This window comes from Phaseolus vulgaris, chromosome 2, assembly GCF_051622355.1.
Source record: "Phaseolus vulgaris cultivar YP4 chromosome 2, ASM5162235v1, whole genome shotgun sequence".
Lineage (NCBI taxonomy): Eukaryota > Viridiplantae > Streptophyta > Magnoliopsida > Fabales > Fabaceae > Phaseolus > Phaseolus vulgaris.
In genome coordinates, this window is record NC_143499.1 from 3,158,905 (window position 1) to 3,175,189 (window position 16,285).

Below are 16,285 nucleotides of genomic sequence, written 5' to 3' on the forward strand. Positions count from 1 at the left end.
ACAGTTGCAAGAACTTTTTGATAATACGGGACATGTCCTACCAAATCCGGGTAACACTACGAAAAATCAAGAAACCTCCCTAGAATTAAAGATAACATAGAATTAAAGATAAAAGGATATATGATAAATTTGACTCATTACCACCAATGACCCATGATTAAACACTATAAATAAATCATCCTTTACAAAGGTGTAATGTACCTTTTTAATCCGTTCTTAATATACACTATGTACAAATACCTTTTTCAGGTCAACCTGACCAAACGCTTACAATTAAAGAAAGAAACTTGAAGTGAGAACAAAAGAACGACCAAACGAATAATGGAGTGATAAAAAGATCAATACATCAGCAATGGTACAACTAGTCTCACATAATGTTTAGACTTACTTTGTTTATACAAATACATCTTGTAGTTTTTTTAAATTAACTAATTATAGATGGTAGCTGTAAAAAAAAAAGTAATTTTAGGTATATATAGAAAAAAGTACCGGTATTTGTTTTTTTTTTCCATAATTAATGTTGTTAAATATATTTTAATTTGAAGGCGGTTGAAGAGATAGTTAGTTCAGTTACTTTGTTAGTTTCCATCGAAATTACATAGTCATTATGCTATTAGATGCTATTTTTGAGTTTTGATGTTCCTTTCAGTTTTTATTTCAAGGGATGAATTTCTAATTTTGACCATATCAGTTTCAAAACTTCCGCTGAACTCTTCAAGATCCTAATCTTATTAATCAAACTCTTTCTTTCATGCAAGAATGAATCTATTACCAATCTTCGAAGACTCAACCCATGCCTTGTCCGGAACAATGACATTGACGTTGACGTTATATATATGAAGAACAAAGACTAATTCCTGACGTCCTTTTTTTTGTTCAGAAAAAGGTGAATTCACTCTTCTTTCATGATTCAATCACTATATATCCTTTACATTCATAATCATTCTCAAGTTAGGTTTGTGTCAACATATAAAAACTTCTATTACCAAATCCAAAACATAAACGCTTTCATCACCCTGCTTTTAACAAAAAGTGATTAAACAGAGTTTAATTTTATTATTTGTGTCAAAACCAAATCATACTTCATTCTTATTATTACTTGAACAAAATAATTTGGTTCTGCTCTCCAGTATAATACCTCATTCAATTTTAGATTCTTAAGCATAATAATTATATTATTTTTTATAATTTTAAAATTGATAACTTTGTCAAATTATTTTTGTTATCAGTATATTCAGTTTTAGATTTTGTTTTATGCCAAATCTTAATAACATTAGCCCCCGAGATGAACAATTTTTTATATATATCTATTTATTAACAATAAATAAATTAAATATCAAGAGATATTTCAGAATTATCTTAACTCTTATACATAAAAGCTCATAAAAAAAAAAATAGAGAAAAGTATATGAAAAACTACAACTTATTCAAAATTAACTAATACCCACTTTTAGGTCCTCCAAGAGAACAACATATAAAAAAAAAGAATTGGATAGTAACACAGTATATGTATATGGTAGTAATACACTATCTTATATATTTTTTGTTATTTCTTTTTTATTTATATAAAAAAACGAATACATTTTTAGAATATGTTATTTGAAATTTTAACCAAATTAACATAATTGAATTATTTATTTCCTTTAATAATATACTTTATCTAATATTTACTTAAATAATATATTGTACCAAATAATTATTATGAAAAAACTAGCATATTTGGATAGTATTTATTTTTTAAGATAATTTTATTTTAAAGTTTTAAAATTTTCTTTTCTTCAATTTTAAATAAAAAAATAAAATTAAAATCAAGTTTTGAATGAAACTAGGTTTTGAATTGTTAAAGTAAATTGTTTTATTTAGATAATAATTTGGTATAATATGTTATTTGGTAAATATTTAACACAATATACTATTAGAGAAAATAGATGATGTAAAAAATAGATGTTTTATGTTCTTTTTGTGAAAATTTCTATGTTATTTTTTAATTAAAGAAAAAATTGATTCAAACAAATTTTGAAATTTTAAATATTTAAACTGATATATTCAAACAAAATACTTTTAAAACATTGAAATTTTAAATGAAACCCTTTTAAATTTTAAGTTGTCTAAAATTTTAAAATTACGAACACAATATTAAGGTATTGGATTGAATATGATATCGAATTTACTTGGTATACTTATCTTTCATGTTTACTTTGTAAACTAATCAACTGCTTTCAATTAATCACATGTATTACATTGATTATTACAATAAATAAAATATTTGTTTTGTGAATTTTTATTTATGAAAAAATGAATTTTTCCATTGTTTGAATACATACAAAAATTCATTCCCTGTGATTTTAAATTGGTTAAAATTTAATGATTATATTAATTTGTATACTATATGCAAACAGGGTTCAAATTGAAGGAGTTTCATAGTTTGGTTAGCCAGTTCTCAAGGTCACTGTCTAATAGTAGTTGTTAACAAGCCAGAGAAGAAACAAAACACAATTATTACTCATTACTTATCTAAAGGAAGAAGGTAACTGAAGAAACACATCAACATCATGGAGCAAGGTAGCCAAGAGGGCAAAGGTTCAAGATATGCTACTTCATGTTCAATTGTCACTTCCATGATATCCATTATATTTGGTTATGGTATATTCACTTCTTCTTTTTTCCTCTTTCTTTTGCCTTCTTCTTTATTTTTCCATTTTATCAATGCAACCCATCATATTCTATTTATAAAACTAAACTCTCCCTTGATTTAATTTTTTTTACAATTTACAATAAAACTTCCCTCAACTTATTAAACATATGTCAAAACATAATGCACCATATTCATTTTCCTAGAAAATAATACACCATACTCTAGTGTGTCTTTTCAAGATTATCTTGATTGTCAATAGAGAACACAATATCAAGTTATTATTACACACAACTAAACATTTGCTTGGATAAAGTTGGATCAACATCTTCATAATTAATATATTCAACTTCTAATTTCAAATTAAATCATGTTTCACAAAGGTTATATGATAGCTAACCAAAATCATATAGGCTCACCCTTGTCTTATAACTTCCTTTTCCTAGCATCATGAACATGTTTATAACATAACCAACAATCCTTAAATGACTCATCAAAGATATTCTTCTATATATATATATATTTATATAGAGCTTTCTGTTTTTGTCTGATAAACCTCTCTTTTCGTTTACAAAATGAACGTGACTTTTAGACACTGGTGTTATGAGTGGAGCACTGATATTCATAAAGGAGGAGCTAGGAATCAGTGACACCCAACAAGAAATTCTTGCAGGCATCTTGAACATTTGTGCATTGGTAGGCTCTTTAGTTGCAGGAAGGACCGCTGATTACATTGGTCGGCGATACACAATCGTGGCAGCAGCCCTCCTTTTCCTTGCTGGTTCAGTTCTCATGGGATATGGTCCAAACTACGCAGTTCTAATGGTTGGAAGAAGTGTTGCGGGTGTTGGAGTGGGTTTTGCTCTTTTGATAGCACCGGTTTATTCTGCAGAAATCTCTTCTTCTAAATCCCGAGGCTTTTTAAGCTCCCTACCCGAGCTTTGTATCGGCATTGGAATTTTACTTGGCTACGTGGTAAACTACTTGTTAGGGAAGTTGACTTTGAAGCTTGGGTGGAGATTGATGCTTGGTATTGCAGCAGTTCCTTCACTTGCTTTGGCTTTGGGCATTCTCGCAATGCCTGAGTCTCCGAGGTGGTTGGTGATGCAAGGGCGTTTGGAGAAAGCAAAGAGTGTTCTATTACAAGTTTCAGATACTGAAGAAGAAGCTGAGGTTCGGTTCAAGGATATAAAGAGTGCTGCTGGGATTGACGAGAATTCCACTGAGGAAATGGTTACAGTCTCTCAAAAGAGCAGTGGTGAAGGGGTTTGGAAGGAGTTGATTGTGAGGCCCTCTTATGCTGTTCGGTGGATGCTGATTGCAGCAGTGGGGATTCACTTTTTTGAGCATGCAACTGGAATTGAAGCTGTTATGTTATACAGTGGTAGAATCTTCAAGAAAGCTGGTGTTACCAGTAAGGACAAGATCTTGCTTACCACCATTGGAATAGGCATAACAAAAGTGTGTTGCTTGATAATAGCCACTTTTTTTCTTGACAGAGTTGGGAGAAGACGCCTCTTGCTTCTAAGCACTGGAGGAATGATTTGTAGCCTTGCCGTATTGGGATTCAGCTTGACAATGGTGGATAAATCCCATGAGAAGCTCTTGTGGGCCTTGAGTCTTAGCATAGTGGCCACTTATGCATATGTTGCATTTTTCAACATGGGACTTGGACCTGTCACATGGGTGTATAGCTCAGAGATTTTCCCTCTAAAGTTGAGAGCACAAGGAGCAAGTATAGGAGTTGCAGTCAACAGACTCACCAATGCTGCTATTTCCACCAGTTTTATTTCAATCTACAAAGCAATCACTATAGGGGGTGCCTTTTTCATGTTTGCTGGTATATCTGTGCTGGCTTGGTTGTTCTTCTACTTTTGCTTGCCCGAAACCAAGGGCAAGTCCTTGGAAGAGATGGAGATGCTTTTCAGCAAAAAGAGTACCAGGAACAGTGTAACTACAGAAACTAACTCCAGGCAGAATATCTAGTGTCTGTGTTTCGAACTTGTTGCTAAAGTCTTGAAAGGACATAACTTTTAAAATGTGTCATCTGAAAAAATTACATTCACCATTATGTGGAATACTATATCAACAAACTCTGTAAAGTTTGTTCCTTCCAATTGTGACCATACCACTGCTTCAATGTAATCCAAGTCCCTCATACACATCAACCAGCTTTGTATTTCGTTGTTTAAGTTCAGATGATTAGATTTTGTAAGAAAAAGCTGTGTATATTGTGTATTTTTATTAGAAGATTGTATTTTTTTTTCAACAAAGATGATAAAAGCATTTTAAGGATATTCCAACACTTATACAACAACACTAATGCAATATAATTTACAATTTACCCCACTCAGACAGAACAAAAACAGAGTTTTTACATTCCTTGCTTCCTATTCCTAACCTTTTCTAACAAAACTTTATTGAGAATCATATTTGAATATCACAGCACATGCTTAAGTCCATGAAATAAGCTAACATTGCACCTCTGTCGTGTTCACCATAGCTGCTACACCTTCAGAACCTCTTTCCTTATTCCTCTATAATTCTCCTATTTCTTTTACTGAATTTAGCTTTTTGCTGGTTTAGAACACATCTCATTGCCCTTCATTCGACTTTCCTCCAACCATGACAACATTCCTCCCTCATGACAGATTCCTTCCAGTCTTTCCTCACCATTTTGTCTGACTTCTGCTCTTCCTACTAAGGCCATCTTCCTACTGCTGCAAACTTGCAGAGACAGAAATCCTCTTTGGCCAGACCTAAGATCAATGTAACTGGCACAAATCTGAAAACAAGACAGGGGAACTGCTCACACCATATTAACCTACAAAGGTCCTTCAAAACACTTAAACTACTTCCTAACCCTCTCAACACCTCTACTCATTCCAACCTTGCTTTAGAACTTAAGATACCCACTCCCTAGATCTAAGATACAGGTACTACAGCGAATATAAGCAATCCATATGATATAGAATCCAATCAGAGAATGAATAACTGAACCCATATACTTTCCTTTTCATCTAAGACCAAGGTAAACAGAAAATTTCTTCAGCATCCACCTTCCCATTTCTAAATGTATACGTACTCTGTGATTTACAGTAGCAATCAAGTATTTAATTTAGTTAATATTCCATGGTTCACATAATTAAATAAAATTTATTCAAAGTTGTAAACTATACATAAGTGAAACTCTGTTAAAAAGGAAGTTTAATTCATAAAGTTTATGATTTTAATAAATTTTAATTATTAACAAAGATTATATAATTGGTATTTCTCTTAATTAATATAATTAGATGAATTAGTAAGCCAGTTATTATTAAGCATGCACCCCTCGTCATTTATTCATCCTACAAAATGATTACTTCGAAGAATCTCGAATTGGTTAATAACGAGTCTCCCATTTCAATGTTTCTACATTTTCCTTTTACATAAACAGAGATTTAGGGTGTGTTTGAAAATCCCTTTCGACAACAGCAACTTTGAATGAAAAAAATACACTTTCTAAACCAAATAATAAAAAGGATAGAGAGTGATTAACATTGTGTTGGATGAACTAGGAGGCAAACACACACTAAAGACTTGGAAGAGAAATAAAGGAGAATAACTATAACTGATAGATGCAATGCAAGCTCAATAAATAGAAACAATATTTCGAAAATTTGTGGATGAAATCTTTAAATAGAAACTTGAACAACAAAAATAATGAGCAACAATTTGTGGCCACAGTGTTCCTAGAAGCAAGGAGAGCCTTAGGCAAATGGGCACCTACTCACCCTCTCATTTTGGTCCTCAGATAGGTTCGTGTTTCCCCTCCACAGGTAGAACAAGATACAAATGTGTTTAGCCTTTGACTCTGACCCTCTTCCTTTTTCTCTCTTTCCTTACTCGTCTTACCTCTTCAATCAACCTATTCCTCGTACACTGTCTCTCCAACACCCACAATAAAACACCGACAGAGACCGACACACACAAACTGATGAAACAAGCAGCTGCAAAGTCATCCCTGAGGAGGCTTTGTCCGAACATCGATAGAGAAGATGGGTTGGAGACCGTTCTTGAAATACCAATACCCGAAGAAATGTTCACACCCATGGGAAGCAACGTAACGTTGCGGTGGCAAAACATGTTAACGTGGATGAAGGCTCAAACAGAAGACAAATTGGCCACCCCTACAGTTGCAGCGCGCTTAAACGAGCTTCGCTTTCTGCTTTACCTCGTTGGATCCCCTCTTATCCCTCTTCAGGTCCAATTAGGTCATTCCGTTCACCGTCCAGTCAGAGATTGTTCCATTGTAACAACACACACCTTATTTTTTTCCATCCTAGTACACAAACGCATTCCTTAATTCAACAGTTTGACATGCATGCAGTGTTTACGTATGAATCAATCTCAAATCAGAAACTGTTAAAAAAGCAAACGAATGCATGCATACTTTACGATAGATATGCTATATACATTTGTTTATCATTTGGTTTCCGTGTTGATTTGATTGTGTGTAGGAAGCATCAACGGCAAAGTATATAGTGCAACAGTATATAGCAGCAACGGGAGGACAGCCAGCATTGAATGCGGTGGATAGTATGTGTGTGATTGGGCAGATAAAGATTGTTGCGTCAGATTTTCACCAGACCGGTGAAAGCATTGAGGTGAAGAAAAGCTCGGAAGAGATGGGAGGGTTCGTTTTGTGGCAGAAGGACCCCGATTTGTGGTGTTTAGAGCTTGTTGTGTCAGGTTGCAAGGTTTGTTGCGGTAGCAATGGCAAGATCTCTTGGCGCCATTCTTCTAACCAGCAAACACCAATTGCAAAAGGTGCTCCCAGACCACTACGTCGTTTCCTTCAGGTACATTAATCCTAGTATTCACAACCTCTTTTTTCAAGATTGGGTAATTATTAAAATAAACAATTTTTTTGTAAATATAAAAAAAAGAGAAGAAAAAAAATATTGATATATCATTGCTTTTTAATAATTGCATGCGCCAAAATGAGTTCCATTTTTTTAGATTAATTTAATTTTTGCCTTCATAATATATTGTAATGAAGATGGGCTTTTAGTTTTTTTTAATGTTAATTGAATTTTCAGATTATGTAAATGGGCATTTTAGCTCCAATCTTTCAAACATTACAATTCCAATTTTTCTGACAATTAAAATTTGCCAAGAAATTTTCAATGTTCTTAGTATAAACTATTATTTCAATTTATCTTTTTTATTAACAAATGGATATAATTCACAAATATTTTTCTTTTTTCTCTCCAACATTTATATTATCTTTTTTTTTGTAATTAATACAGATGTTAAATAACTCACTAGGAATAGTTATTTCTCTCCAATCTTCAACATTCCAAATCTTTTAGTGTGAGGTGAAGTTTTGAGAGTGGTGAAATAAGTTCAAAGACAAACAAAAAATCCAAAATTATGTGACCTATAAAAGTTTTTTTTTTTTATGAAAAATTCATGCAAATTTTTTACACACCAAAATATTGTCACTCTAATCATCGTTGGAAGCAATAAATAATAAAAAAACATTTTTAAAAAAAAGTAACATCGTTGGAAGCAATAAATAATAAAAAAACATTTTTAAAAAAAAAGTAACTTGTACTATCTTGTTGAACGAATGTAAGATAAAATTCAACATTTTTTTTATCAGTAAAAAATAAATTAAATTAAGAGTAGTTGTAGGCAGCTTATACGATCCATGCGCCAATTAAAAATTAAAATATGTAAAAGAAATAATTTAAACTTCAGTATGAGGGCAATTAAAATCATTTTTTTCATCTATAATATAGTGTCACATTCTATAAAGAGTTGTAAATAATTAATCTAAATAAATTGAGTTGTGAATATGATTAAATTACTTTTTTTTTATTAGGGATTGGATCCAAGGGCAACGGCTAACTTATTTTTGGACGCTGCATGCATAGGAGAGAAAATAATCAATGATGAAGAGTGCTTCATCTTGAAATTGGAAACAAGTCCAGCAATTCGTGATGCACAAAGCGGATCAAACTTCGAGATTATCCACCACACCATATGGGGCTATTTTAGCCAGCGATCTGGTCTCTTGGTTCAGTTTGAAGACTCGAGATTACTCACAATGAGAACCAAAGAAGACAATGACATTTTTTGGGAAACAAGTTTAGAATCAGTAATTGAGGATTACAAGTACGTAGATGGGATAAATGTATCACACAGTGGCAAGACTCGAGTCACAGTTTCCAGATATGGTGAACAATCAGCTAACCATAAAAGAGAATTGGAAGAGAGATGGAAGATCGAAGAGGTAGATTTTAATATATGGGGTTTGACTGCTGAAAGCTTTCTACCTCCTTCAAACTTAGTAAAGACATAAAATGTTTTGCCATAGAAATCTTTTGTAATTGGTAGATTTTAATGTATGCATGGGGTTTGGGCATTCAAAAAAGCCTTCTATCTCTCTCGAAGTTAAGAAAAATATACAAAATACATTTGTATTAATATGTAATCCTCTCAAAAAAATATATTTATATTTTGTAATGACAATGATAATGTTGATTCATTAGATTATTGGAGTACTAATTTTAAAATATGCACATTAACAAGCATTTGTGATTTTTTTAAACCAAACCGCTTTTTGCCTCAATTTTATTTCATTTGTTATTAAAGAAAAATTGTATAGTTTTAGCAATGTTGTATATTCATATTAATGGTAAAATACACTATATGCTCCACCATTAATATTGGATACAATAATGATACATTATCAATATGCTCTAATATACAACAACTTCCCCTCATATACAACTTGTCAAGAAAATGTATTTTAAGCTAGAGCCATAAAACCTATAAAGCTCGGACACTCCTCTTAAATGGTGTGTCGATCGGACACCGACACTCGTATGACACTTATAGGACACGTATCCGTAAAGTGTCAAATTCAAAAAGTATTTATTAGATTTCTGGCAATTTTAGTATGGTTCTAACACAATTTTAAAAAGGAAAAATACATTAATTTTCTCAAAATTCAAACTTTATTGTATAAATTGTTATTATGATTATAAAACTAAGAAACAAATCATTGTGAACCAGTCATGAAAAACATCTTTCCGCTCCAAAAAATAATCTGAAACATACTTGTACACATAAATCTTTATTGTCAATTTATATAATTCATAATTATATAATATATAGATTTGTGTTCTCATACATTTTAAAAATTTTACGTATTTCCATATCTGTATCTGTGTCATATCAGTGTCTGTGTCACATAGCATAAAACACTTTATGGAATACATGCTCTTCCATAAAAACTAAAACGTCACTTCCTCTTTACAAGAGCTTCCCATAATCATCAAATGGAAATAAAAATGAATCTAAAAGGAAAATAATAAAATTATTAAGAAAGAAAAATTGAAAATGAGACAAGAGAAATGGGATTGGATTTCCCTCTCATGACTTAGGGTTCATGACTGAACTTTGGGAGTGAACGGCAAAGAAGAAAGAGGGTTATAATTGGGTAAACGCCTACGAAAAACTTTGGTAGTGTAGGTAGCTTTTAAGAGAGAAAGAATATTTTTAATTTTTCAATTTCTAAAATCAACATGAGAAAAAAAATGAAATCTAGATTAGTAATAGCTATACAAATTAGATTTAACATTATATCTCAACATATCTATATGTATTAACTTGTCATCAAATCGTTAACAAAATATTATAATTAGTAATTACTATTTTATTATTTCAATGTTTTATAATTAAATAAAAAATAATAATTACATCCCTTGATTTTAAATTAAATGAAAGAAAAATAATATAAAAATAATTTTTTTTACCGCTATTTGAACGATTTATATATGGTATATAATATTTTATTTTATTATTTTGATATAAATTTTCTCATTTCAAATAGATTAAATTTTTTATTAAAATCCTTAATTTGTGAGCATTTTATTTTAATTAAAAAGAATTATTGACAAAATTTGATATTTATTTTATTTTGAAGTACTTAAATTAATTTTCAGGCATTTTAATATAATGTTTGTAATGCAAGAAGAAGACAGGGAAATAACAAAAAATATTAACTTCCAAATTGAATATATAATAAAACGGTGCCGTCCCGTGTCGGTTGCCACAAGGAGCAATAACGGATACGAGTATTGGCATTAAAACGCGGAATGCAATTGCGTGAAATGGACGGTGACGATTGTCCCATATCGTGTACGACCAAAGTCAATTAAATCGAATGTAATAAAAAGTGGTGGCCCACGCGATGTAGCCTTGTCCCTGCCGTAGGAGGAAACAGCAAATCCGTCATTTTCTTATTATTGCACCGCAACGGCATCGCAGTGTATCTGAGTAACAACACGGTCGCTCCCAATCTCATCACAAACACAAAAACAAACAAAACAAATAATTCATTTGCATTACCAACCCAATCGCACTCTTCGAAAATCCGATCGGGTTCGAAAGCGATGAAGTTGAAGCGTAACAGGTAGTAGCGTCGCGTCTCGTGTGAGAAACCACTATCATATACATTGCCTGAGTTCACGTTAGGGATAGCTATTATCAATTAATTAATTAATTAGATCGAGTGAGAAATGAAGGACGAGGAGGGGCTTCCGACCACCACCGCGGGTGCCAAGAAGGAACCATTGGATTCGGGTCTGTTTGGGAAAGGGAAGTATAAGTTTTGGGCGTTAGCGGCGATTTTGCTGCTGGCGTTTTGGTCGATGTTCACCGGCACCGTCTCTCTGCGGTGGTCCGGCACTCTGAATTCGCTTTCCAACGACATGGACTCTCCCATCCACGACGATCTCGATGTTCTCGTGAGTCTATTCTGGCCTTAGTGTTGTTATTGTCATTATTATTATTATGAGTGAGTGAATTAGGGTGTGCAGCGCAATGTGATGGGTGTGGTTTTGATGTTTTGCCCAGGAAATGGAGGAGAGGGAGAAGGTGGTGAGGCACATGTGGGATGTTTACACCAACAGTCGCAGGATCAGGTTGCCGAAGTTCTGGCAGGAGGCGTTCGAGGCTGCCTATGAGGATTTGACGAGTGATTTGGGCGAGGTCAGAGACGCTGCCATTACCGAGATAGCTAAGATGTCTGTTCACTCTATTGAATTTGATCCGCCTCCTGTTCAATCCACGGTCCGTTCTTCTTCTTCCATCTCTTTTTCTCGCTAAGCTCTCTTCAGTTTTTTTTAATAGGGTATTGTGTTAGGTCTCTTAGTTATAGTGGGTGTAGACTCAAAACTCGTGGTGATTGTTAAGGGACCGGAAAACTGACTCCATCTTAGAACTACATATTTCATTCGGAATCTGGAATATCATTTCATCTGAGATACCGTTTGATGAAGTTTTCAATAAATACTTATTGGAGAAGAAAATAAAAAGGAAAATTAATTAAACTTCTCGCATCGATTTATGTTAACTTCTTCTACAAAAGTTCGTGTGTATAACTTATCTCACGGAAGTTAGATTCATTTTACTATTTATTTTCTTCTCTACAAATGTTTTTTGAGAAGTTTATTATGATGCGTTTGTTTTCATTAGCTTTGTTGCAAACGGGATTTTTGCGAGGATAGAATACTTTGTTTAGAAATTGATTGAGAATTATGTAAGGCATTTGCTGAACAAAAAAAAAAAATGTAAGGCATTTTTTGGGTAGTTAATCTCCTGTACTTTTTGGACGCTGTTTATTTTGCCTAAAGAAAGGCAAAGAACAGTTTGAAATGAAAGACATGCGAATCCACCTGTTTCTTGGCATCTTTTTCCTTCTAGGACTCATGTATGGTGGTGCTTACCGTTATGCTGATTGGTCAGTTATAATTTATGTGTTTTGATACAAAAATATTATGTACAACCTACAACTACTGTTTCCTTGATATGGTATTCAGTTTAAAGAGAGTTTAAGTTACAAGTTATTGACAACTTTGTTTAGCAGTGTTATGTATGCCATTATGGTGAAATATACATGCTTGATTGGATTTAAAATTCTCTTAACTTCGAACTTTTGTTGGATGATGTAATTTTGGTGCAATAATCTACTAGCATCTTCTACCTTTAAACTGTCTGGTTAGACCATCGTCTAACAAATTAGCAATGCTCCTCCTGTCCTTCTCTCTTTCCATTATTTTCATAAGCTTTGATTATCCTGTTCAGGGAGTGTAATTTTATGAAATTAGCAGCAGGTGTGTATTTGTAAACTTCTGGGATGATAATTTTTTGTCTATTCATATAAACTGCATCAGTCTAAACTTTAATAGGACAACAGTCATCTTAAATCTGTGGAGTTTGTTGAATCCTTCATGATGACTTGGGATTGGATGAGTTCTTTTGAAGAGTGCTTATTGAATTACAAAATACAAGCATCAAAATGTAACCAAAGCATGAAAAACATCTATCAAAGTTTATGCTTTGTGTGACTTGTCAAGCAGTAGAAATACATTATGTTGGCTACATGTGTATTATTTGATATACTGTGAGCCAGGAGTAGAGCCAGAACTTCTCTAGGGGACAAGAACAAAGTAATTCTTTTCATATATTCTAAGAGGATCACAACATTTATCGTAAATATACTGAGCTTCAAAAAATTTGAGAGTGACCCTGGCCCCACCTGGTCACCCCCTCTTTCTGCCCCTGCTGTGCTGAGTTAATTACATCTTGTTTCTTCACAAAAGTGGCAAACATTATTCATCTGCTGAGATTTTATGGAAGTACAATTGCCTTAAATCTATTAAATTTGTTGAATAGCTCTTTATGGTGAACTGGGATGAATACTTTTTTAGGAGTCTTTATTTACTTGGATGTTTTGGACAATGTTGTCAAATTCAAGGATTGTAATAGGATCTGAAGGGGGCTAAAAAATTGTAACTCTGGGATTGTAACTCAACTCATAAGAGTTACAAGTATACAAAAAACTATACTTATAGACCTGGGTATGAATTAGATATAATATAGACAAAAAAGAACTCATAATAAGATCCAATACATTACAGAACACTCTCCAAAATGGCAGCAGCAAGAACAGAAGAAAGACTTAAGAAGAAAAAATCCAAAACAGAGTCAAAGATGAAAACAATGACCAACTTGGCAATGTTGATGCCAGAGTCGGAGATGATTACTTGTGATGGCCGACTAAGATGAAGCTAGTTTCAGCAAAAAACAATTTCAGTTCTGCAATGGTGGTGATGGTTGTGTTGTCGAAGATGAGAGTGCGTGCTGGTGAGAGACATTTGGTTACATTTTGGTTTGTGAATGGAACCCTAGGGTAAAAGGGTCATCCTTACAAGTTGGGTTTTTTCCGGGTTAGGTTTTTTAGCAAACACATGGGTCTTTTTAACTCAAACCGACTGCTCAAAAGGATCGATGCAGTGCACTATCCTCTAATTTCACGAGCAACCACATGATCTTGGTCTGCAGTGCGTGTGCACCTCTGTCTCCCTTACTCTCTTGAGTATGTTAGTATACTCTCGATTTTAACAACCTTGATTTTGGTTGCATTGTTGAATTTATTTACAAAATTGAAACATAAGCTTATGAGTTTAATCAGTTCATACTTTTTTTATTCTGTTATATGTTTGGTTCTTGTGTTTGACTAAGTTCCATTTTGGTTTTAACTGCTTAGATCTTGCTTCCTGTTTTTTTGAGTCATGGCAAAATAGTCAAGCAATGTGTTTTTTTACCTGTGTTATTATGGTTAGTGCCATATCTGCAAAATGGCTGATGCAACTTTCTTGCCATTATATCTTTGCTGACATGGAGATGGTGTGATACAACTCCATGCTAGCAAATGAGTGAGCTGTATTAGCAGGAAATGTTGTGTGGCCCAATTGCATAAGTTTCAAAATCCATGAGAAATTTAAAGAGGGTAAAAAGAAAGTTATTGAAGTTGCCTTCATCATTCCTTTGAACTGTTTCCAGTATGTGATGACTAATATACTTGTCAATTGTCATCACCAATTGGTCCATGTCGATCCCTTAACCCACATCCGCATTAAATAAAAAGAAAAAAAAATGTAGTTAGATCATTTTTATTTTGTTTAGTTTGAAATGTAAAAAACTTCTGAATTTTATTTGTTTTCATAAGAAAATCCTTGCTCGATGGCAAATTTACGTTGATTAACAGAAGTTATTTGATTGATTCCAACTTGCAATGTTCGTTGATTGAGAGCTTTCCCTTTTTCTTTGCAAAGTGGATCGGTGGTGGATAATTGAAAAAAGTAAAAGTAGCTCTCAATTAGATTGTTGAATTGGGAGATTCAAGTAAGACAAAGACAGTGTGTGATACGGTACTTTCAAAAAAATAAAAAGGATATTGCTGGTTTATTAGCTTTCTTGTGTTGCAAATTACTTCATTGGTCTTCCTTTGGTTTTTATTTTTCTTTCAATTTTCTGCGGTTGGTTGCTAATTTAAGGTTATACGATCATCATGTGACTCTCAAAGGTAGAAGCAGCATTTGCAGGAGGTAGAGAGGGTATTGACTATTGTACTTTAATCCAGATTAGCTTGCATAAATTATATTGGTATCTTGATGTTAATTATTTTATACTTCCTTACTTCTTGTATTTGGCCATGGTTGTTAAGGGTTTGAATAGTTTAAAATTACTTTACTTTTGGGAAAAATAGTTAGATTAGAGCTTGCTTGGTACAGATATAGGAGCTAAATTTATTCTAAAGTATGAATTTATAATTTATAGTGGTCGTATTTTTCAACAGACATTGTTGGTCTAACTAATATGTGAAACGTTAACTCTTTTCTCAAATTCAAATGTTATCATTCCATTGCATATATTCTAGCCTGATGTCTGCATTGTGTACCATTTCAGAGTGCCCGAGAATTCAGGAAGAGCCTTGATCAAGCCGATAAAGGAAAAGAAGCAACATTGTCCAGGCGTGCTTAATTGTTACTGTGTGAAGAATTCAAGCGTCTGACCTATAGTTGAAAATGCTGGAGTGCTACTAGAAGATTGTGAAGAGATAGTGACAGACGAACTCACACTCATATTTTCATGTTTCATCACTGGAATGATGATGTATTTTAATAGGCTGTGGTTCTTTCAAATTTATTCAGTCTTCACGAAGTGAGGAGTAGTAAATTGAAAGACGACTTTTGAACAGACAAAGTCAACTGGGCATCTAAATTATAAATCTTCCATGTTTTATAAATTTTCTTGACTACAGCAAGTGGGCGGTAGCATAGCCAGCACATATAGCATTAAATTTATTTATTTATTATATCTAAGTTGATCATCTTCTTAAATTTGGATGATTATTAAATAAAAGTTTAAGTATTTTAGTCTTGTTTATTGATATACTGATTGTTGGAGTTATAGATAGGATTAAACTCAAAATTCAAGAAACAAGGTGCGATAAAGATAGCTTAAGAGTGACATAAGATTATTTTAGTGACACAGTGAGAAATAAAGTTGTTCCGTTGTAAATAACGGATTTTCAAAAAAAAAAAAATGACATTCTAAGAATTGATTAACCAAGATTCAAGGTTGATTGCTACCATAAAGATTTTAGTTATGGTTGTCGATCTTAACCTCGAGTTGGAACAAATTAATGTCAATGTTGTTTTTCTTTATGGAGATTTAGGAGAAACCATCTACATGAAGCAATCAAAATCAAAAGGAGATGGAGATGGAGCAATCAAAAGGATTTGAGATAGA

General features: G+C 33.0%; 3 protein-coding genes across 3 annotated transcripts; all 3 read left to right on the forward strand.

Moving 5' to 3' along the window:
- Nucleotides 1–2,549: 2,549 nt before the first annotated feature.
- On the forward strand, nt 2,550–4,809 carry LOC137810206 (putative polyol transporter 3). Its single transcript, XM_068611361.2, has 2 exons — nt 2,550–2,643; nt 3,225–4,809. Exons 1-2 carry the CDS (start codon nt 2,553–2,555, stop codon nt 4,616–4,618), a joined length of 1,485 nt encoding a protein of 494 aa, XP_068467462.1. The 5' UTR covers nt 2,550–2,552; the 3' UTR covers nt 4,619–4,809.
- Nucleotides 4,810–6,527: 1,718 nt separating this feature from the next.
- LOC137810208 (spindle assembly abnormal protein (DUF620)) lies at nt 6,528–9,106 on the forward strand. The gene is made up of 3 exons (XM_068611364.2): nt 6,528–6,923; nt 7,132–7,473; nt 8,502–9,106. The coding sequence occupies exons 1-3, from the start codon at nt 6,609–6,611 to the stop codon at nt 8,979–8,981; spliced, it is 1,137 nt and encodes a 378-aa protein (XP_068467465.1). The 5' UTR covers nt 6,528–6,608; the 3' UTR covers nt 8,982–9,106.
- A 1,786-nt stretch (nt 9,107–10,892) lies between these two features.
- LOC137810207 (uncharacterized) lies at nt 10,893–15,779 on the forward strand. The gene is made up of 3 exons (XM_068611363.1): nt 10,893–11,433; nt 11,543–11,758; nt 15,440–15,779. The coding sequence occupies exons 1-3, from the start codon at nt 11,206–11,208 to the stop codon at nt 15,512–15,514; spliced, it is 519 nt and encodes a 172-aa protein (XP_068467464.1). The 5' UTR covers nt 10,893–11,205; the 3' UTR covers nt 15,515–15,779.
- Nucleotides 15,780–16,285: the final 506 nt, after the last annotated feature.